This window comes from Sphaerodactylus townsendi, linkage group LG11 (genome assembly GCF_021028975.2).
Source record: "Sphaerodactylus townsendi isolate TG3544 linkage group LG11, MPM_Stown_v2.3, whole genome shotgun sequence".
Classification (NCBI taxonomy): domain Eukaryota; kingdom Metazoa; phylum Chordata; class Lepidosauria; order Squamata; family Sphaerodactylidae; genus Sphaerodactylus; species Sphaerodactylus townsendi.
The window spans coordinates 75,232,343-75,256,058 of record NC_059435.1 but is presented as its reverse complement, the minus strand read 5'-3'; the positions used below and the strand labels follow the sequence as shown (position 1 = coordinate 75,256,058).

The following is a 23,716-nucleotide window of genomic DNA, read 5'->3' as shown; positions in this document are numbered from 1 at the left end:
TCTGGAACTCAGACTTACCCAATCCCCACAGTGCTGAAAGATGGTGGCCGCTTCCCTGCTGATTCACCTGCAAGGAGTGAACAGATGTCTTCTGCACTTCTGGGGTGGAAATAAGCAATCTGTCTGGAATGCAGGGCCGTTTCACTCTTTCCCAACCCTATCAGGCACGGTTGAGGCCAATCGTTTGGTGGATGGAACTAACATCTGGACACTGTGGCCTCCACCCTGGCCGTATCACCTACAGAGAGGACATGGCACCTGCTGCTCCCAGTCACTTGGGGAGGGAAGCAAAGAGCAGGTAGTAGAATGTCACCTGCTCTCTAAATCAGGAAGAGGGGAGAAAAGAAGGGGGGCATTGCCAGGTTTCTGGTGCCAGCGGGACAACCCCCACTGGTGTCTCCAGCACCAGCGGTTGCTTAGTGACATCACTTCCAGCTTCCCATCTCTCCCCAAATATCCCAGGAAGATCAGAGGACAGTCATACCTTCTTTCTTCTCCTGGATGGTGTAGGCCATCTTGTTTGGGGTTGTTCTCTACCGTCAATCAAGGAGGCAGGAAATATACTTTGGTCACTTCCTGTAGGTGGGTCGTAGCTGTCTTGCCCCAGTATCTTCCTGCCTCATCAGGGAGTGCAGCAAATTCAACAGGCTCTTTGCTTGTTGATAGGCTTCGTGTCCTTTGGATCCCTTCCAGAGCTGTTAGGTTAGGTTTGTTTTTTCAGCGTGTTATTATGTGTTTGGTTGTGGTTCCATTGTTCTTGTCTCATTGTGGTGAGTCTGATCCTCGGCTAGTCAGATACTGGGGCAAGACGGCTACGACCCGCCTACAGGAAGTGACCAAAGTATATTTCCTGCCTCCTTGATGGACGGTAGAGAACAACCCCAAACAAGATGGCTTACAACAGTGGTGGCGAACCTATGGCACGGGTGCCAGAGGTGGCACTCAGAGCCCTTTCTATGGGCACGCATGCACAGAGTTCATCATCACCACCCCCCACACACACATCTAGGCTGGCCTGGGCACGATCCTTTACCTGGGAGTAAGCTCAGTTGCTGGCAATGGGGCTTGCTTCTGAGTAAACCCTCCTAGGGTCGTGATTCACCCATTCAAAGTGTTGCACGGTTGCTTCACCAAGCTTAATCCCGAGTAACATGCGCCTCGGATCCAACCATTTTTTCTAAACTAAAACCTCAGTATTCAGGTTAAATTGCCGTGTTGGCACTTTGCGATAAATAAGTGGGTTTTCGGTTGCAATTTGGGCACTCGGTCTCGAAAAGGTTCGCCATCACTGGCCTACAACCACCCAGGAGAAGACCCCTTCATGGTGAGTATCCAATGGGTCGTTCTCACACACCTTGAAGCTGGAACAGAGCTGCCAGAGTCTACTGAAGTGCAGTCTTGATTCATAAGCCTTCCTACCCCACCCCACTCCCCTCCCCCTCTTGCTGAGCCCAGTATGGATCCAGCGCCCCCACAGTATGGATCCAGCTGCCCTAGTGGGGGTCTGGTAACCGCCCCAAGCAGATCTTGGCACTTCCTAATTTCAAATTAAAGAATAATCCATTTAAAATGTCACGTTTTTCCAAAACAACATATGTGTAACTTTCTGCAGCCACACAGATGCACTCTTCTTACGAACAGTCTCGTTGAACAATATTGTTAACTGTCTTATGTGCAGAATTGTGAACATATGATTGTCTTACAAAGTTCCGTAAAACAGTCGTTGCAGAAAGTCATACCTGCTTTGTTTTGGGAAAACAGCACAAGCGTGTGTAATTTAATGGGACATTGTTATTGGTTATTCTTTAATGTGAAATTATAAAGTGTTTATGACAGTATCTTTAGATACAGATGGCGTATTTGTTACTGTTATAGCAGCCTCTGCACAGTATATTGCTTTGTGGTGGTGTTTCTTCTGCATTGCCCTTATTGTGGGTGTCGTAACTGTTGGTACTAAGTTAAGGCAGGGGCAGGCTTAGCCACAGGGCATTCTGGGTAGGGCCCCCAACCTCCTGAGCCCTGGACTCTTGATAGAGGGGGGCAATGAGGAAAAGCCAGTATTAATCACATGTGCCTCTCTCCACTAGGGATCTGGGACCAGCCACCATTCATAGAATCATAAATTTGGAAGAGATCCCAAGGGCCATCAAGTCCAACCCCTTGCAATGCAGGAACACGTTATCCAAGCACTCCTGACAGATGGCCATCCAGCCTCTCTTTAGAACCCCCCAAAGAAGGAGACTCCACCACACTCCGAGGTAGTGCATTCCATTGTGGAACAGCCCTTCCTGTCCGGAAGTTCTTCCTGGTGTTTAGGTGGAATCTCTTTTCCTGCACCTTGAACCCATGACTCCTGGTCCTAGTCTCTGGAGCAGCAGAAATCAAGCTTGCTCCCACACCAACATGACATCCCTTCAAATATCTAGACCTGGCCATCATGTCACCTCTTCACCTTCTGTTCACCAAACTAAACATCCCCAGCTCCCTAAGCTTCTTCTTGTAGGGCATGGATTTCATGCCTTTCACCATTTTGGTCGCCCTCCTCGTTCAAGCATGTCAATATCCTTCTTGAATGCCCCCAGCCGATCCAGGAGGCAACTACCACTGCCTACTGCCCTGCCAGCAAACCTTCCCATCATACTGAGGGAGTTTGCTCGAGTGGCTTCGCTGAAAACCAACCCGAGTGGGTTCCGCCACACGCAAAGAGGGGAGGGACGGGAAACGATCCCGGACAAGTCGCAGGTGAAGGAGGCAAAGGTGAGGAGCCTGCGTAACGTGCAGACTTCAGACAGCGCAAGTCTGTCACGGCAGAGCCGGGGCTTTGCAGGGATTTGAGAGAAGAAAGGGGAGCCACTTGACAGATGGGCAACGCTGTTTGAAGCTGAGCGAGATCTCGGTTGATCCTCTAAAGTGCCTGCAAACCCTCTTTGTTTGGTGTCATCGGTGGTTGAGGTTAGGAGCGCTCTTTCATCTAAGACTATAATGAAGGTGTTGGACGATTGTGAAGATGAGATGCTGCCGAAAAGGCAGGCACACCTACGATCTGCATCACAAGGCACAGCTGAGGTCTCTGTTTTGCAGATCTGGAGTTAGAGTTTCATTAGGTCCGTAGTCTGTACAGGCTAATATGTGTCTATGTGTGTTTGCTTTTGAGGGGGGGACTTTCAGAGGCGTACCGGCAGAAAATGGCGCCGGGGGCAAGATCTTATTTTTGTGCCGCCCTGCCCTCCCCCCCAGACCCATTTACAGCCTCCCAAAAGCTTGTTGTGATCCACCGGCTGCTGCCGTCCCCACCCCACAACCAGCTGAAGTAGCTCCATTGGCAGCCGGCCACCTCCCTGCCTCATTTGTTGGGGTATGGGAGGGTTGCCGCTTCAGTGGGGGAGCAACTTTGCACCCCCACGTGATCAGATGGATGGCGCCCAGGGACATGCGACACCCCGTGTCCCTCTGGCAGGTACGCCCCTGCTTTCATATAATACACCCAACTGCATGTTGTAAGTGCTAAATAAAGCATGGACACACACGTAGCTGCCTTATGCTGAATCAGTCACCTGGTCTATCAAGATCAGCATTGTCTGCTCAGACTGGCAGCTGCTCGCCGGGTTCTCGAGTGGAGGGTTTCAACGTCACCTGTCACCTGACCTTTTTAGGCAGAGGGGCCAGGGATTGAACCTGGTACCATGGAAAGGACAAGCAGATGCTCTACCACTGAGCCACAGCCCCTCCCCCAAGGCCCTGCTTTAGTAGCTTGCTTAGCCTTACTGGCAGCCTGTTCTAGAGAGTGTTGAATGTGAGGTGACAAGAAGAAGAAGAAGAAGAAGAAGAAGAAGAAGAAGAAGAAGAAGAAGAAGAAGAAGAAGAAGAAGAAGAGGAGGAGGAGGAGGAGGAGGAGGAGTTTGGATTTATATCCCCCCTTTCTCTCCTACAGGAGACTCAAAGGGCCTTCTTCCTCTTCTTCTTCTTCTTCTTCTCCTTCTTCCTCTTCTTCTCCTTCTTCCTCTTCTTCTTCTTCTTCTTCTTCCTCCTCTTCTCCTTCTTCCTCTTCCTCCTCCTCCTCTTCTTCTTCTTCCACTTCTCCTTCTTCCTCCTCCTCCTCTTCTTCTTCTTCTTCTTCTTCTTCTTCCTCCTCCTCTTCCTCCTCTTCTCCTTCCTCTTCTCCTTCCTGCTCCTCCTCCTCTTCTTCTTCTTCCTCTTCCTCCTCTTCTCCTTCTTCCTCCTCTTCCCCTTCTTCTTCTTCCTGCTCCTCCTCCTCTTCTTCTTCCACTTCTCCTTCTTCCTCTTCTCCTTCTTCCTCTTTCTCTTCCTCTTCCTCCTCCTCCTCCTCCTCCTCCTCCTCCTCCTCCTCCTCCTCCTCCTCTTCTTCTTCTTCTTCTTCTTCTTCTTCTTCTTCTTCTTCTTCTTGCCTTGCAGACTAGCAGTACCTGACCCAACGGACTCAAAATACTTCACCGTCCCTAACTGAACAAAGTTCTGTTGAGTCATGGTCTGCAGGTGGGGTGAAATATCACTGCAATGTGCCAGCAGGCATTGAAAAAGCCACCCACTCACGCTGACTTTGACACAGGGTAGCTGGCTTTGCCGAAGGCTTGTCTGAAAGAAGGATGATTTGCAAGGAGAAACTGCTGACTTAGTTGAACTGTCATGTCAATACCTTGCGGATGCCCCGTTTGCATTTCTTTAAGTAAACCATGGATTGGCTAATTACTCATTAGGCAGTCAAGGTGGTTTTAGTGGGCTGGGTGAAAAAGAGGGCATCTCCCTGCCTTTGGGCGTGCCCAGATTTCCGTTCTGGTTCCTCACGACCTGAAAGCTAATCGATGCTGATTGAAAATATGTTGCTAGGTGCTAAAACTACAATCACATTGGAAATACTAATACTTGTCAAGTTGTCACTGACTCCTGGCAACCCCAGCTCTGGCCCCTGCCTGGTGGAACGCTTTGCCGGAGGACGCCAGAGCCCTGCAGAATTTTACACAGTTCCACAGGACCTCTAAGACAGAGCTATTCCACTAAGAACATAAGAACATAAGAACAAGCCATCTGGATCAGACCAGAGTCCATCTAGTCCAGCTCTCTGCTACTCGCAGTGGCTCACCAGGTGCCTTTGGGAGCTCACATGTAGGATGTGAATGCAATGGCCTTCTGCGACTGAGCATATGTTTGAGCCAGCAATGGTAATACATAAAAATAACAAATGATAATACATCAAAACCAGCCCGCTGTCCCAACCCTTTGTTGGAGTCCATTGAACTAAATAGTAGAATCATAATAAGGATAAGATCCATCCTTCTACCTTGAACTAGATAGTGGAACTAAATAGAACTAAATTATATTTACACTGTAGCTAAATAGTTACAATGAACTAAATAGTGGAGTCATGGCATCATAATCGAAAGAGATCCAGGCATTCGTTTCGAATGAAACCCTGCAAGAGTTCTTGCGGATATATTTTAGATACAAATGATATTTTTGTAATTGCTGTTGTAAAATATTTATTGCTGTTCTGTGCATGGTTTTACCAAAGGGCAATTAATAAATCTAATCATAAATCTAATCATAAATAAATGAATGTATAACACTGGCTTATGTTCAAGTATCACTTTTATGGAGCAGAGTTTGACGGTGTCTGGACTTAACTACTTTAACTATTTTAATTTAGTTCCAGGAGGGTAGCCTGTCAGACTAGTAGAAGGGCTGGATTTGACGATACTCTCAAAAGCCCATAACCCCAAAATATTGCTGGTTCCAAGGTGCTTGAATCTGGCTGTTTTAATTCAGTTATTTTGAGTTGTGTTTTTTAAGTCCTGGTTTTTAATTATATGTATTCGTGAATAATTATAAATATTTTTGTATTATTCCTGCTGTTATCACTTGCCTAGGTTTCTGTTTGAAGAGAGCTGGAATACACAATGCGGGGTATACGAATGTCCTAGTTGAGAGCAGCAGTGGCGTAGTGGTTAAGAGCAGGTGCACTCTAATCTGGAGAACGGGGTTTGATGCCCTGCTCTGCCACTTGAGCTGTGGAGGCTTATCTGGGAAACTAGATTAGACTGTGCACTCCAACACATGCCAGCTAGGTGAATCTGGCTGTTTTAATTTAGTTATTTTGAGTTGTGTTTTTTAAGTCCTGGTTTTTAATTATATGTATTCATGAATAATTATAAATATTTTTGTATTATTCCTACTGTTATCACTTGCCTATGTTTCTGTTTGAAGAGAGCTGGAATACACAATGCGGGGTATACGAATGTCCTAGTTGAGAGCAGCAGTGGCGTAGTGGTTAAGAGCAGGTGCACTCTAATCTGGAGAACGGGGTTTGATTCCCCTGCTCTGCCACTTGAGCTGTGGAGGCTTATCTGGGAAACTAGATTAGACTGTGCACTCCAACACATGCCGGCTGGGTGAACTTGGGCTAGTCACATTTTTTTGGAGCTCTCTCAGCCCCACCCACCCCACAGGGTGTTTGTTCTGGGGGGGAAGGGAAAGGAGATTGTAAGCCCCTTTGAGAGTCCTTACAGAAGAGAAAGGGGGGATATAAATCCAAACTCTTCTTCTTCTTCTAAATAACTCAGTCAATTGTAGGGTTGCCAACCTCCACGTGATACACGGAGAGGTCCTGATATTATAGTAGATCTCCAAATGATGAGGATCTGTTCCCATGGAAGAAATGGCTCTTTGGTGGGGGGACTGTAATGCATTATACTCTGCTGAGGTCCCTTTCCAACCCCTGCTCTCTCCAGGTTGCACCCCCAAAATCTCCAGGTATTTCCCAATCCCAAGAATCATAGAGTTGGAAGAAACCACAGGGGCCATCTGGTCCAACCCCCTGCCATGCAGGAACACACAATCAAAGCACCTCTAACAGATGGCCGGCCAGCCTCTCTTTGAAAACCTCCAAAGAAGGAGACTCCACCCCACTCCGAGGCAGTGAATTCCACTGTCAAACAGCTCTTACTGTTGGGAAGTTCTTCCTAATGTTTCAGTGGAATCTCTTTTCCTGCACCTTGAACCCATTACTCCAGGTCCCAGTCTCTGGAGCGGCAGAAAACAAGCTTGCTCCCACACCAACATGACATCCCTTCAAATATCTAAGCATGGCTATCATGTCACCTCTTAACCTTCTCTTCTCCAGACTAAACAAGCCCAGCTCTCTAAGTCTCTCCTCACCAAGCATGGAATTCAGATCCTTTGCCTTTCTTGGTTGCCCTCCTCTGGACCTTCTGGAAGTGTGGTGCCCAGAGCTGGCCCAGTATTCCTGGTGAGAACTGACCAATGCAGAATAGAGTGGTTCTATTTACTTCCCTCGATCTAGACCAGTGATGGCAAACCTTATTGAGACCGAGTGCCCAAATTCCAACCCAAACCCCACTTATTTATCGCAAAGCGCCAACCCGGCAATTTAACCTGAATGCTGAGGTTTTAGTTTAGGAAAAAACGGTTGGCTCCCTCTTCCTCTGCCCCACCCACTCAAGCAGGGGCCAGCCTGCTCTAGGCCTCCAGCAAGTCCTGCGCGCACCGCTCTGTACCTCTCTAGCATCTCTGCCTCTCTACGCCCACCCTCCAGGCAACAGCCACCCGGAGCACAGGCACCAGGCCCGCCAGCCAAGTCCTCCCTGCTCACCGCGGTGTGCACACGTCATGCTCAGTGGCCCAGGCCAGCCCAAGTGTGTGTGTGTGGGGGGGGGGGTGATTTTCCGCCCTCCACATGACGAACTCTGTGTGTGCATGCCCACAGAGAGGGCTTCGAGTGCCACCTCTGGCACCCGTGCCATAGATTCGCCATCACTGTGCTCCTATTGGTGCGGCCCAGAACCACATTGGCTTTCTTAGCTGCCGCATCACACTGCGTGCTAACCCCAGTTCAGTTTGTGGTCTGCTAAGACTCCCAGATCCCTTTCGCAGGGACTGGCCTAGCCGGGTGCCAGCCATCTTTTACCTGTGCATTTCATGTTTTCTAAGTGTAGCACCTTGCATGTCTCCCTGTTGAAATCAATCCGTGCTACCTCTCAGCAGAAGGGTGCTTTGTTGGATGATCAAGACGGTGACAGAAGTGATTTCTCTCAGTAGCGCCACCCCCTCACTGTGCTCCTTCCTTTCTCCTAGGTCCTTGGCTATCGGCCATCAATATTCTTCTTTGGGGACACAGCCCATCCTCTGCGGAAGCATCCCTGGCTTGGTGCCCAAGCAGTTGCGATTCTGTCGGAACTACGTGGAGATCATGCCCAGCGTTGCTGAAGGCGTGAAGATCGGAATCCAGGAATGTCAGCACCAGTTCCGCGGGAGGAGGTGGAACTGCACCACTGTCAATGACAGCTTGGCCATCTTCGGTCCTGTGCTGGATAAAGGTGAGCACGTTGCATGTTTTCAAAGGCTTTCCTGGCTGGAATCAACTGGATCTCGTGGGTTTTCTGGGCTGTGTGGCCGTGGTCTGGTAGCGTTCGCTCCTCGCGTTTCGCCCGCATCTATGGCTGTGACATGCGTCTGAAGATGCCGTGCTTATGGTTTTGATTTCAATGCACTGCCCGGGCAAATTACTGATGCGGTTGGGCAGGCTTTCTGCTATGGAAACAAGCATTGCCAAGATAGCTTGGTGGGAGCCGTAGAGGGCAGTTGGCTATGGACAGTCCACAGGATATCTGTTTTAGTCAGGCAATTGCTTGCCGCTTTTGTGCGCATCCCCAGCAAAGCCCCAGTGGAACTGCTATCATGCCACGGAACATTTACAAACATTCTAGCTGCTCAAGAGGCCGGCTGACAATAGGCTCTTGACAAACAACAGAGTGAGGGAAACTAAAGGTCTTTTATGGCTACCAATCTTGATCCTCTTTGGTCTGAGATTGCAAATGCCTTAACAGTCCAGGTGCTCGGGAGCAACAGCCGCAGAAGGCCATTGCTTTCACATCCTGCACGTGAGCTCCCAAAGGCACCTGGTGGGCCACTGTGAGGAGCAGAGAGCTGGACTGGATGGACTCTGGTCTGATCCAGCTGGCTTGTTCTTATGTTCTTATGTCTGATAGGGTGGGAAGAAAACCTCATATGGAGTTTTGGATCACGAAGGGTCGTGAAGTTTGGGAGCACAGAGTTATGGTTATAAGGAAGAGGATCTAGAAGGGGAAAGGCTAAGGCGCACATGATGTGCCCCAAGATAGTTTAGTTTAATTCAACTTATCAAGGGATAATGGACGGACCGCTTGAATCGCTAGGATAGATCTGAACATCGCCAGTCGAATTCTTGCGGTTGTGGTTAACATTAATATGACTTCAGCAGTTGGTTGAGCTACAACTGGGGGAACTGAACCTTTATGACTGTTTACAATCAAAATTAGCCCCCTCCACACACCCATCATCTCCCCCGAAATCTTTCTCCCCCAGTCGCCAGCTGTATCGTTTCTCTAAGTAACAGAAATTCCTTCCATTAAATCCACCAAACAAATGCGACTGCTCCAACTTCAGTGTTCAATTTGGGAGGAGGGTGTGTGTGTGTGTGTGCGTGTGCATGTAAGCATGTGCCTGCATGCACACAGCTGTGGAATGCAGATTTAAACCTGCGTTGCATGTGACCGAGTTTACTATTTTGGTGAAGAGCGCTGATTTTTTCAGACAGTGGTTTGGATCCCAAGGCGAGCGTGCCTGCTGCTCCGTACGCAAGCGGGTTTTTCTCATTCCAACTGTTCAAGTAGGGCCCAGCAAGCCCTTTTGCAAGATGTCTGAACCTCCAGGAGTGGCCAGAGGCGGATCTAGGGAAAATGTAGCCTAGTGCAAAATCTGAGTTTCCTCTCTCCCCGCCCCCCCCCCCCATGGCTGGCCACCCTCCCCCACTATGACCAAATAATTGTTTTGCACCAGTGTAAGGAGTCAGTATACGGATCCTGGGGGGAAGGAGGAGGGGTGTGGAGGGCGATTTTCCACTCCCACGTGACTAAATGCCTGGGGACATCTATCTATCTATCTATCTATCTATCTATCTATCTATCTATCTATCTATCTATCTATCTATCTATCTATCTATCTATCTATCTATCTATCTATCTATCTATCTATCTATCTATCTATCTATCTATCTATCTATCTATCTATCTATCTATCTATCTATCTATCTATCTATCTATTAGATTTCTATACACCCGAAGGGCTCCGGGCGGTGTACAACATAAAATTCATGCAATATTGAATAAAGGAGTAAATCATACAACACAGTAAACAAATAACATAAGCTCCATCCAATTAATAATCAATAAAACTTTCTAAAACTTCTTATAAAACAGAGGTTAATAATTAAATAAATAAGAGGCGTCCAGAAAAACCCACATTTAAAACCTTCCCCAAAAAGGAGGAACGGCGGGCCCCTCAATATGAGGGTTACCCTGATGTAAACAGCGCAGGAGCAGAGAGCAGAGAGGGGGCACCACTCTCTTTCATCCTTACAATTTGACCCCATATGTCCCCCTGGGTAGTACACCCCTGAGAGTCCCTTGGTTAGGGCAAACAGAGCTGCAGCTGCCCAGTGGATAATCTCTTCCTAGAGTGTTAAGACAGGTCTTCAATTTAGACACCTGGTCAGGTTGCCAGCATTCCTCCAGGTGACACCTACAGATCTCCCAGAATGACAACTGTGTCATTTCTAAAGGGAGGGACTTGAACAGGCACACTGTATTCAGCCTCTGAGCCCAAGCCCTGATGCTGGTGCGACTTTGCGTCCAGTGTGACTTTGTGACCAGAATCCTAGTGTGGACTAGGATGCGGGGGCTCCGGGTTCGAATACTCTCTTGCACCACAGAATTTTACCGAGTGCTCTTGGGTCAGTCGCATAATCTCAGCCTCACATACATCACTGGGTCGTTGTAAGGATGAAAGAGAGAAGAGAATGGTGGTAATTGGTAATTTAATTTATATACCGCCCTCCCCTGAAAGGTTCAGGGTAGTGTATAACAACATGATACAACATTGATAACATCACATCAGCAATAATCATAATATCAAGCAGCATCAGCAACAGAATACAGCATCAATAAACATAGCAACGACAATCAAATATCAAGCAACAAGAAGAATATTTCGAATGTCAGAACGTCAATAATCAGGGCATGATCAACATAATAACATTTCATAACATCAATATAATAACATCATCATATAGCAGCGTAGTAACAACATAGCAACATAATATTATAACATCATAAGTGTAATAAGATAACATCAACTGACAAGGAATATAACATCATCATATCATAATTAACACATGAATAACTGGCTTTCTATTATAAAGTCAAAATTACAAAATACAACCTAAGACTAAACTATGTAATTCATTGCAGTGTTAGCATGTAGACTGAAATTAATAACCAATAACTAATCGACAACAGCCTCTCTTCTCTCCGGTGGTGGGATCCAAAAATTTTAGGAACAGGTTCCCATGGTGATGGGATTCAAACTGTGGTGTAGCGCCAGTGGGGCTGGGCGGGGCACGATAGCGGCGTGGCCGGGCATTCCTGGGCGGGGCTGTGGCAAGGATGCAGCCGCTGCGCCGGTCCTTGGTAGGGAAACAGATACACACAGGCGCAGGCTACCATGCCTTGATTGCACCTCCTGCTAGACTGCTTCAAGTTCTGTGCGCTACTGCTGAGAGAAGGAGGCATTAACTAAAACAAAAATCCCGGTAGCAAAATCCTTCGATTAGTAACTTCCTCTTAAAAGCACACTGGAATGATTGTTAACCTACTCAGAGAAACTGTGGCAGAGAACCTGCTGGATCCCACCTCTGCCTCTCTCCTATACCCAACAATACCTGCAACTACCAGCAACATAAGAGTTTCACTACCTAATATATTAAACTACTAGCTAAAACAACCTAAATACTGATGTCAGAATGGGAGAAAATGCAATACAATCAAGCTAAGAATTCCAGAATGATGTGAACCACCCGTTGGGACCCAGTAGGGAAGAAAAGTGGCATATAAAGGAATACAAATCAACAATACAAATCAATAATACGTTTCAAAAATAGAAATGAATAATAAATTATCTACCCACCACACAGGGGGTTTTTTGTGCGTGGTCCCCTCTCAGGTATAAAGCCCGGGTCCTAAGGGAGTAATAACCAGTCACCTTTATAGCAAAATATTCTCTGTCTTCAACAGGGTCCTGACGTGGCTGACCTGGATGTCAGCCATCCCCCAAGTCTTTGTTGAGCGGCTGATCAACCCTCTCCTCTCCCAAAGGGACTGACACTCCTTGTAAGATTAGTTTCTCCTAATGCCCGAGCAAACACCAATTAACCTATGTCAAAAGTGCAAAGGTGACCTCTGGGATACAATTGGCGAAGTCTGTCCTGGTGGCTATTTGTACGGTTGACCTTAGAAACTGGTCCTGCAGGGCAGGAAAGACTCAAACGCACTGACAGATTGGATAGGCGCGTCTTCCTCCTTTCTCGATCGCCCAGACCCTTCTCCGCCGACCGGAGCCGAGCCCTTTCAGCATTGCTGGCTACAAGCAGGTGCCAGGGGGCAGGGACCCATCGGCAATCCATAACATCCCACCGCTCTAGGAATCACCAGAAACTCTATGGCAAAACTACAGACTTTCTGCCATTCTGCTCTTTCCTGGACAGCTGATGGCATAATGCAGTCTTACAGATATTTTACTTTGTACTGTCTGTGATTTCATACTTATGCCCTCTCTACAAATGATAAATGGAGGCTCCTAGACAAAGAGAGGTTCTGCTGGTTCCTAGAGCAATGTGATGTCACTTCCTGCTTTTCCATTGTAGTGGTGTGATGCCATTACCAACCAGTTTTCTTTCTTTCTTTCTTTCTTTCTTTCTTTCTTTCTTTCTTTCTTTCTTTCTTTCTTTCTTTCTTTCTTTCTTTCTTTCTTTCTTTCTTTCTTTCATCTAAGAGTGTGTGTGTGTGTGTGTGTGTGTGTAGTTTTGTGTGTGTGCATGTAATCTCAAGGCTGCCAGAGAGCTAGTGGGCCACGGAAGCTGGGGGAGGGATATTTTGTGCCCCCATTGGATAACCCTTCGCAGTGGCGTAGGAGCTCATGTATCTAATCTGGAGGAACCGGGTTTGATTCCCAGCTCTGCCGCCTGAGCTGTGGAGGCTTCTCTGGGGAATTCAGATTAGCCTGTGCACTCCCACACACGCCACCTTGGGCTAGTCACAGCTTCTCGGAGCTCTCTCAGCCCCACCTACCTCACAGGGTGTTTGTTGTGAGGGGGGAAGGGGAAGGAGATTGTCAGCCCCTTTGAGTCTCCTGCAGGAGAGAAAGGGGGGATATACATCCAAACTCTTCTTCTTCTTCCTGCGAGTGAGCTCCAGAATCCAAATATGGGGCCAACACCTGAACCTTTAAGCTTCAACCCCCCAAATCTCCAGGTATCCCCCAACCCAGTGTTGGCAACACTATAAGGGGTAGATATCAGAGATTAATCTGTCATTTTGCTACGCTGATTCAATCTGTCAAATTACTAGCCATTCTTCAGGAATGTTCTTTCCTCTTTCGCAAACGGTCTCTTAATTTTGCAGGTTTCTTAAAAATGTTGTCATTTGTAAAGGGTGCGTAAGTATGAAATCACAGACAGTACAAAGTAGAATATGTATCAGACTGCAAACCAGCAGCTATCTAGGAAATGGTGATTTGCTTACCAACGTCCTACAAGTGCTTGCTTGATTTAATTTGCATACCTACAGTCTTTTCTGGAGACATGTTGCAAATCATGAGGTTGTGGGAGAGGATTCAAAAGTGAGCCGGGAAAGAGGGAGAGCAGGGAAGGAGGCAGCTAATCCGTACCTGGATTAGTAAAATGGAAGATTCCTAATTTACATCTGCGTATAAATCGCTCCCTTCAGGTTTAGAAATGATCCCTTAATAGAAGAAGAAGAAAAGTTTGGATTTATATCCCCCCTTTCTCTCCTGTAGGAGACTCAATCTCCTTGCCCTTCCCACCTCACAACAAACACCCTGTGAGGTGGGTGGGGCTGAGAGAGCTCCGAGAAGCTGTGACTCGCCCAAGGTCACCCAGCTGGCGTGTGTGGGAGTGCACAGGCTAATCTGAATTCCCCAGAGAAGCCTCCACAGCTCAGGCGGCAGAGCTGGGAATCAAACCCGGTTCCTCCAGATTAGATACACGAGCTCTTAACCTCCTACGCCACATACATGCACCAGCTACGCATGTATGTGTGGTTACTGTGTAGTAAAGGAAAAGCACTTTGCACCAGGGGTGTACCACTAATGCGGGCATGGGGTATTCCATGTCCCCTGGCACACACCATTTCATCACGTGCCCCCCGTTTCATCACCCAGTGCCCCGCACATAACAAAATGGCGAGTGCCGCGGCCGCCCGCTGCCCTCCTTGCAGGCTGGCTTTTGCCCTTCCCAGGGTCAGGGTGTACTTCGGGGGCAGCCCTGCAGTGCATCCCTCACATGACATCCAGGGCTCCAGCCCCCCCTTCCCGCCCCTAGCTACATCACTGTGGTCCTCAGCAGGGGCGTATAATACCATAGAATCCATCCTCCAAAGAGGCCACTTTATCCAGGGGGATTTATCTCTGTAGTCTCAAGAGCAGTTGTATTTGGGGGCAATAACCAGGCTCCGCTGGAGATTCACAACCCTAGTCTGCGTCTCTCTGTGGCTCATTCCGCACATGCAGAAAAATGCACTTTCAAACTGCTTTCAGAGCTCTTTGAAGCTGTGCGGAACGGCAAAATCCACTTGCAAACAGTTGTGAAAGTGGTTTGAAACCGCATTATTTTGCGTGTGCGGAAGGGGCCTGTGTGTATTGGGTTGGGGCAGGTTTTGATTGGAGAAGAGAAAGACATTGACAAGCTGGAACGGGTCCAAAGGAGGGCAACCACAATGGTCAAAGGTCTGGAATCCATGCCCTACGAGGAGAGACTTAGGGAGCTGGGGATGTTTAGTTTGGTGAAGAGAAGGCTAGGAGGTGACATGATAGCCCTGTTTAGATATTTGAAGGGAAGTCATGTTGGTGAGGGAGCAAGCTTGTTTTCTGCTGCTCCAGAGACTAGGACACGGAGTGATGGGTTCAAGGTGAAGGAAAAGAGATTCCACCTAAACATCAGGGAAAACTTCCTGACTGTCAGGGTTGTTCGACAGCAGAATTCACTGCCTCAGAAAGTGGTGGAGTCTCCTTCTTTGGAGGTTTTTAAAGAGAGGCTGGATGCCCATCTGTCGGGAGTGCTTTGATTGTATGTTCCTGCATGGCAGGGGGTTGGACTGGATGGCCCTTGGAGTCTCTTCCAACTCTATGATTCTATGATCCAGTGGTGGCGATCCTCTGGCACTCCAGATGTTATGGACTACAATTCCCATCTGGCCATGCTGGCAGGGGCTGATGGGAATTGTAGTCCATAACATCTGTAGTGCCAAAGGTTCACCACCATGGTCCTAAGAGGACACTTGGATAGTATTTTCAGCTGGACTCAACTTGCCCCGTACTATTTGAATACACAAACACAGGAAGCTGTCTTCAACTGAATGAGAACATTGGGCGGTATTGTCTACTCAGCCTGGCAGCAGCAGTCTGGGCTCTCAGTCAGAAGTCTTTCCCATCCCCTAATATCTGGTCCTTTAACTGGAGACGTCAGAGATCGAACCTCCGACCTCCTGCGTGCCAAGCAGGGGCTCTACCACGGAGCCAAGGCCCCACCCCATCTGGAGAAATGGAGGGAACAGCACAGGCTCTGGCATCCAGAAAAAATCCTGCCTCCCAAATGTTATTTTTGGGGAAAAAACTATATTTGACTTATTCAAGGCCGGTTTTTCAAGGCGTCCTTTCATGTCGTCCTCACAACAACCCTACAGGGTACATTAGGCGACGGAAGAGACGAGAAAGGTCACGCCATTTGCTTCCTAGCGGAGCCAAAGTCTGAAGCTCTCGGAGCCATTCCTCCACACCAGATGGTGAAACGTCTTTGCTTTCCCCAAACCAGTTGGGCACAGAGCAGAACGAAGGTGGCTCGGCTGGGGGGGGGGGAGGGGAGGGAGAGAGAACTATTTCATAACTGAAGAATGTTGTCCCTTGAGGGAGAATCAAGGCACCCTTCAGCTTTCCTTCACATACAGCACCGTCAGGGTTGAGGGTGGCGGCAGGAGAGGAGGGGAAAAGGAGAGAATAAACATCTAAGCCGCATTCTTCAATGATCCCCGGGGCGAGGAACATATTTGAACTCCTCGGCAACAGGCTGGATTTCAGAGCTAATGCGAGCACCCGAGCCTCCGCAGGCAATTACCGCAACGGGGGAGATTTCTCCCTGCTCGTGGGGGTTGTGGAGGCTCAAGCAAAAGGCCAGGCTCAAAGCGTGTCCACTGCAGAAGCCAGCATTTGGCTCTCACGTGCTCCCACCCTGCAAGATCTAGCCTGACTTCCCCCATGTGGTAACATCTGAAGGCTCACGTTTGCCCTCCCCCCACACCACAGTTGGGACAACATGGATTAGGTATGGGAGGGACTTGAGCCGCCTCTCCCCATATTGCCCCGGTAGGCCGCTCCTCGGAGAAGGACCTACTCGTGATCCCCGGCCCAAAAATGATCAGGCTGGCCTCGACGAGGGGCAGGGCCTTTTCAGCCCTGGCCCCTACCTGGTGGAACGGGCTCCCTAGGGAGATCAGTCTCAAAGTGGGATCACTGACAGAAGCTTCCGCGAGGAAGCCTGCGTAAAGATCGGACCTTGTTCCTGGCCAGGCGTTGTGGCCACAGCCTCGGTTAAAAAATAGCAGTCTACCGTGTCATCTGGCCTCCCGTGGGCACAAGGGGGGGGGAGGGGGGTAGCCAGACGCCATCCACATTTTTAAATGGGTTCTGTTTTTATTTGGTATTAAAATTATGTTTTAATGTATGTTTTAACCTGTTGTGAACCGCCCTGAGCCCTCAGGGGGAGGGCGGTATATAAAACTAATCATAAATAATAAAAAAGTAAATAAAACTGCTGTTTCAGGTACTAACTAGAGGGATGTTTAATGTAGGGGTCCCAACCTCCAGGTGGAACCTGGAAATCCCCCATGATTACAGTTGATCTCCAGATGACCAAGGTCACTTCCCCTTGGAGAAAAAGGTGGCTTTGGAGGGGGGACTAAGGCACTGCTTAGGTCCTTCCACTCCTCCAAGCCTGCCCTCTCCGAGCCCCATCCCCCAAATCCCCAGGTATATCCCAACCCAGGGCTGGCAAACCTATTTTAGTATCGCCCACATTCTGCACCTCTCCTAGCTCTGTTTCTGCCCCCCTTCCCTGCCTCTTCCTGTTTGCTGCCACCTCAAAATTCTCACAATCAAAAGGCCCCCCAGACTCCCCAAGGGATTTTGCTTTTGTTTGTTTTGCTTGCTGGGGGGGGGGGGGCAACCCTATACAGATTTGCTATTATTTTGGAAAGGGGGGTACCCTCAAATTCAGGATTTCAAAGTTCGGTTTTTCCACATATGAGCCGTTTCCAGTGGTGGGATCCAAAAATTTTAGTAACAGGTTTCCCCTGGTGGTGGGATTAAAACTGTGGCGCAGCGCCAATGGGGCTGGGCGGGGCACGATGGGGGCGTGGCTGGGCATTCCGGGGGCGGGGCATTCCTGGGCTGGGTTGTGGCAAGGACGCAGCCGCTGCGTCGGTCCTTGGGCGGGAAACGAATGCACGCAGGCGCAGGCTGCCACGCACGCCGGTGCACCTCCTGCTAGACTGCTTCAAGTTCTGCGCGCTACTGCTGAGAGGAGGGGCGTAACTAAGGCCAAAATCACGTGGCAAAATCACCCATTAGTAACCCCCTCTCGGCACACACAAATAATTAGTCACCTACTCTCGGGAACCTGTGAGAACCTGCTGGATCCCACCTCTGGCCGTTTCCCAGTTTTGAGGACCCTAAATATAGCTGGCCTCATTGGGTGGATTTATGCATCCACAAAGGGCCCAGCTACTGGCTAGGGATATAAAGGATAGTTATGTGGAGAAAATGGAGACAGATATCTTGTGTCAGGTCCGGTGGCTTCATTCTGGCAACCGTTTTCCTCTGTCTCAAAAAGCTTCATGCTGCTACCTTGATGCTCCTTGCACTAGAGGAAACATAACTGTTATCACAAAAGATCTGCAGGATCCAACCTGATGTTCTGCTTATCTCACAATACCGAAAGTTGGAGTCACCCAGTGAAATTGATGGATGGAAGGATGACTCATAATACTGCCTGCGTTATCTCTACGTTATATATATTTTATCTTGCAATGGCAGAGGGGTTGTAGTTCAGTTCTGCTTGGCCTGCAGGTTCAGTCCTTGGAGGCATCTCTGGTTAAAAAGGACCAGGCAGTTGTGATGTGAAAGACCTCTACCTGAGACCCTGGACAGATACAGTACTGCCCTTCATGGACCAAAGGTTTGACGGACCAAAGGTCTTTCACATCACAGGATCTTTGGTGTAGAGTAGTGGTTAAGAGTAGGTCAATTCTGATCTGGAGAACCAGGTTTGATTCCCTACTTCTCCATCTGAGTGGCAGAGGCTTATCTGGTGAACCAGATGTGTTGCCACACTCCTACGTTCCTGCTGGGTGACCATGGGCTAGTCACAGTTCTCTCAGCCCCATCTGCCTCATAAGGTGTCTGTTGTGGGAGAGGAAGGGCAAAAAGCTTATAAACCACCTTGAGTCTCCTTACAGCAGAGAAAGGTGGGATATGAATCCAAACTCCGCCTCCTCCTCCTCCTCCTTCTCTTCTTCTTCTTCTTCTTCTTCTTCTTCTTCTTCTTCTTCTTCTTCTTCTTCTGCTTCTGCTTCTGCTGCTGCTTCTGCTGCTGCTTCTGCTGCTGCTGCTGCTGCTTCTGCTTCTTCTTCTGCTGCTGCTGCTGCTGCTTCTGCTTCTTCTTCTGCTGCTGCTTCTGCTGCTGCTGCTTCTGCTTCTGCTTCTTCTTCTTCTGCTGCTGCTGCTTCTGCTTCTTCTTCTGCTGCTGCTGCTGCTTCTGCTTCTGCTGCTGCTGCTGCTTCTGCTTCTTCTTCTGCTGCTGCTGCTGCTGCTGCTTCTGCTTCTTCTTCTGCTGCTTCTTCTTCTTCTGCTTCTTCTTCTTCTGCTGCTGCTGCTTCTGCTTCTTCTTCTGCTTCTTCTGCTGCTTCTGCTTCTGCTTCTTCTGCTGCTGCTGCTGCTTCTGCTTCTTCTTCTGCTGCTGCTTCTGCTTCTGCTGCTGCTGCTGCTTCTGCTTCTTCTTCTTCTGCTGCTGCTGCTGCTGCTTCTGCTTCTTCTTCTGCTGCTTCTTCTTCTTCTGCTTCTTCTTCTGCTTCTTCTGCTGCTTCTGCTTCTTCTTCTGCTTCTTCTGCTGCTTCTGCTTCTTCTTCTGCTGCTGCTTCTGCTGCTGCTTCTGCTGCTGCTGCTGTTTCTGCTTCTTCTGCTGCTGCTGCTGCTGTTTCTGCTTCTTCTGCTGCTGCTGCTGCTGTTGCCGCCACTGCTGCTGCAATACTGTTGCTTTCCTCCATCACAGGCTTGGAAGAACAAGCCCTGAGGAACGGAGTCCGAGAGTTCCACCAGCTAGAGCCAGGCGGGAAAGTGTCTGGTTGAGGACAACCAGATAGTTCTGGGGCCAGGGATCACTGTTTCTAGAAGAGCGTCATGCTGTCTGGGGGGTGTATCTGGAGATGCTGTCCCGTCGACACGACGATCCTCGATACGGCGCACAACATGTCAATATTTTCTCAGCGCCCTTGATCCCAGCAAGTCGGCTTTATTGGAACTTTCTTTCCCCGCCCCAAAAGCAAGCAAGGGAGTCCTTTAAAACCCTCCGCAAGTAATTAACCCAGAAGAAAAGGCTCCCTTCCCCTCTGCCCCCCTTCCTCACTCCTAGTAAATTACCACCAGAGTCTTTCAACCCGCTTCTTTACCCCCTTGCCAGCCCATTCATTCCTATGTTTCAGCTCTGCCCAACACTGTCCAAAGCTCTAAACCTGCCAGCCCCAGTGAGCAATGGCCCACAGTCATTGTGGAGAAGCAGCTTTTAATGAGCGATTGGAAAGGGACGCATTGACGGGCTGCTGAAGTTGCTGGGTAAAGAAAACGGGTTCTCAGTCCCGGCCTATTGTGGTGTAAATGCGACCCAGTCCCTCCTACTGTTTGGCCGGGGCTAAGTAGGACAGGGGAGTCGGCTTATAGGGTCTCTGCTCTAGTTAATCAACCTGATTGGATTAGGGTCACTGCGACCCCTAATAGTGTCAAAGGTCGTGCCCAATGAGATTAACAGCTTTGTCGAGAGGGAGTCCATATCCTTTGGGCAGTTAGGGACAAAGCTTGTTGATTAGAGTTTTACATTCCCACCACCTTTGAGAAGAGGAGACTCACTTTTGGAGAGCTTGGCGCCTTCGCCCTTGTGCGAGGGAGGAGAGAGGGAGAAGCGTTGCAGGTCCGTATATATCGGTGACGGCGAACCTTTTCGAGACCGAGTGCCCAAATTGCAACCCAAAACCCACCTATGTATCGCAAAGGGCCAACATGGCAATTTAACCTGAATACTGAGGTTTTAGTTTAGAAAAAACGGTTGGCTCCGAGGCATGCGTTACTCCGGAATAAGCTTGGTAGTAATCGGTGGCTTTGCTTTGAAGCAACCGTGCAACTCTTCCAACGGGTGAATCACGACCCTAGGAGGGTTTACTCAGAAGCAAGCCCCATTGCCAGCAACCGAGCTTACTCCCAGGTAAAGGATCACGCTTTAGTTCTTCACATGAAAATCAGTGGGGTTTAACAGCACTTAACAGGGTTACCTACACTGCTTCCCCAAAACTAGGTCTTAAGTTTAATGCTAATAATCGAGCCCAGCAGCCCAGGCCCACCTAGATTTGGGGGGGGGGACTCTGTTTGCGTGTGCCCACAGAAAGGGCTCTGAGTGCCACCTCTGGCACCCGTGCCATAGGTTCGCCACCACTGGTATATATGGCCTGGCCCTCCGGACACCCACACCAGGCTCAGACTGGGCCCGGGAGAATTTGGACAGGTTTGTGAGCATGGCATGGAGCAGACATTTGCAAACGGTGCTCCAAAGAACCTCTCGAAGCTTGCTAGGAGACTGTACAGGTTGTGTGGAAGACCCAAGGAATTTGTAACCTGTAACCCAGTGATGGCGAACCTATGGCACGGGTGCCAGAGGTGGCACTCAGAGCCCTCTCTGTGGGCACACGCAGACAGAGTCCCCCCCCCCCCATCTAGGTTGGCCTGGGTTGCTGGGCTCGATTATTAGCATTAAACCTAAGACCTACCCTGTTTCCCTGAATATAAGACATCCCCGGAAAATAAGATGTAGTAGAGGTTTTGCTGAAGTGCGAAATATAAGGCACCTCCCAAAAGTAAGACGTAGCAAAGTTTTTGTTTGGAAGCATGCCTGACGAACAGAATACAGAAATATAAGACATCCCCTGAAAATAAGACATAGCACATCTTTGGGAGCAAAAATTAATATAAGACACTGTCTTATATTCGGGGAAACACAGTAGTTTTGGTGAGGCAGTGTAGGTAACCCTGTTAAGTGCTGTTAAACCCCACTGATTTTCATGTGAAGAGCTAAAGCACAATCCTTTACCTGGGAGTAATCTCGGTTGCTGGCAATGGGGCTTGCTTCTGAGTAAACCCTCCCAGGGTCATGATTCACCGGTTGGAAGAGTTGGACGATTGCTTCAAAGCAAAGTCAGCCGCCTCGGAGCCAACCGTTTTTTCTAAACTAAAACCTCAGTATTCGGGTTAAATTGCCGTGTTGGCACTTTGCGATAAATAAGTGGGTTTGGGGTTGCCATTTGGGCACTCGGCCTTGAAAAGGTTCGCCATCCCTGCTGTAACCTGTGAGTTGGCCCACGTTCCTTGTTGGATCAAAATAGGTAATACTTTGTTTCAAGAGAGAGAAAGCATAATGGGCAACGTCTGGACAGAGAAAACAACTGTTCATTGACAGTGCGCTGAGCCGAAGTGAGCTCCAAATGTCAAGCAAATAAAGGCTTCTGAGTAACTGCGTAGTAATGATGGCACTTAAAAGGTCTGTTGCCAAAATATCTGGAAGTGCTGAGCAGCCGGGAAAAAATGAAGTTGTCTAACTGGAATCTCAATACTGAGCCCATAAGCTCAGCTTTAAGGGGGTCTTACTTTTAAATAACCGAGCCCAACGTTGCAGCCTGGGAGTTACAAAATCCAAGCAACTGGAAGGAAATCTCAAGTGAGACCAATCATCCAGCTCCCCAGCCCCCCAACATGTCTCTTGTAGATTCATATTTTCACCTCAACTGGATCGCTGAACCGTGTCTGTCAACCAGCTAGGGTTGCCAACTATGTGGGGAAGTACCTGGAGATTTTGAGGGCAGAGCCTTGGGAGGGAGGGGCTTGGAGAAGAAAGGGCTCTTAGCAGGATACAGCAGAGGCGTAGCTATAAGGGGACCAGGGGGGCGTGTACTGTTACGACCAGTCTGTGAGTTCTTGGAGATTGAGACACTACTGATGATGAGAGATATTAAGTGGTGCAAAATATGGTGGATTCCGCACAGCGCAAATATAACGTCTGAAAACATCATTCATCAGTGGGCCCTATAAATATTAAAATGGGCCGATACTTACACAGTGTGGAAGAGGACAGCTGCATATGTATGGAGCCGTATGTTTGTAGCAGAGCGCGTCCATGTTATTTTTAAGAAGAAGAAGAGTTGGATTTATATCCCCCCTTTCTCTCCTGTAGGAGACTCAAAGGGGCTGACAAACTCCTTTCCCTTCCCCCCTCACAACAAACACCCTGTGAGGTAGGTGGGGCGGAGAGAGCTCCAAAGAACTGTGACTAGCCCAAGGTCACCCAGCTGGCATGTGGGGGAGTGCACAGGCTAATCTGAATTCCCCAGATAAGCCTCCACAGCTCAAGTGGCAGAGCGAGGAATCAAACCCGGTTCCTCCAGATTAGAATGCACCTGCTCTTAACCACTACGCCACTGCTGCTTAAATTCCTAGGGTGAGATTACAGAAAGGAAGGGAGTTTGTGCCCTCACTACTTGGCAACTATTTGTCCTGTCTGGGTCCAACTTAGGCCCTGCAGTTCTTATACTTATTCAATGTGTCGACACAAAGTACAGTTGTGAAGCGTGAGACTGAATCAGTGCAGGAGGGTAATAATGATGATTTGTGCACCTTGTGTCTTATGGAGAAAAGTGATGATGGAGGAGCCTCCTCTTTGGCCCCGTTCTTTCTCCGTGGCTGCCCCTCTGTTGGGGGACAGGCTGTCGAAGGACATGAGGACAGCTCTGACCCTACCCTGGTCTCAGAGGTTCTGTCATCGTTCCTTCATCAACCCATGAGTGATGTTTGCGGCTGGGCTCCCGGTATCTGTGCTTCCCATCAGCGTGATACTCTAATTGTGTTTAAATGTGAGTTCTGTTGATCAGGAAAAAAGCGGCATGTAAACATTTTAAACAAGTAAACATTGGAAAAGGGGAATCCCACCCGGATCCTGCCCCTCTGCTGGGCAAAGTTTGTTCATTTATTAATTCATTTACTGAAATATTTATGCCCAGTGGTGGGATCCAAAAATTTTAGTAACAGGTTCCCATGGTGGCGGGATTCAAACTGTGGCGTAGCACCAATGGGGCTGGGCGGGGCACAATGGGGGCATGGCCGGGAATTCCGGGGGCGGGGCATTCCTGGGCGGGGCTGTGGGAAGGATGCAGCCGCTGCGCCGGTCCTTGGGCAGGAAACGAATGCACACAGGCGCAGGCTGCCACGCACG

The 23,716-nt window shown here is 48.9% G+C and overlaps 1 protein-coding gene across 1 annotated transcript in view; it reads left to right on the top strand.

Moving 5' to 3' along the window:
* The first annotated feature begins 8,110 nt into the window (after positions 1–8,110).
* WNT3A (Wnt family member 3A) overlaps positions 8,111–23,716 on the top strand; it is a 51,499-nt gene continuing 35,893 nt past the window's right edge. The window contains exon 1 of the mRNA XM_048511856.1: positions 8,111–8,348. Within this exon, the coding sequence (XP_048367813.1) occupies positions 8,222–8,348 (127 nt within the window). The 5' untranslated portion in view covers positions 8,111–8,221. The remainder of the gene's footprint in view (positions 8,349–23,716) is intronic.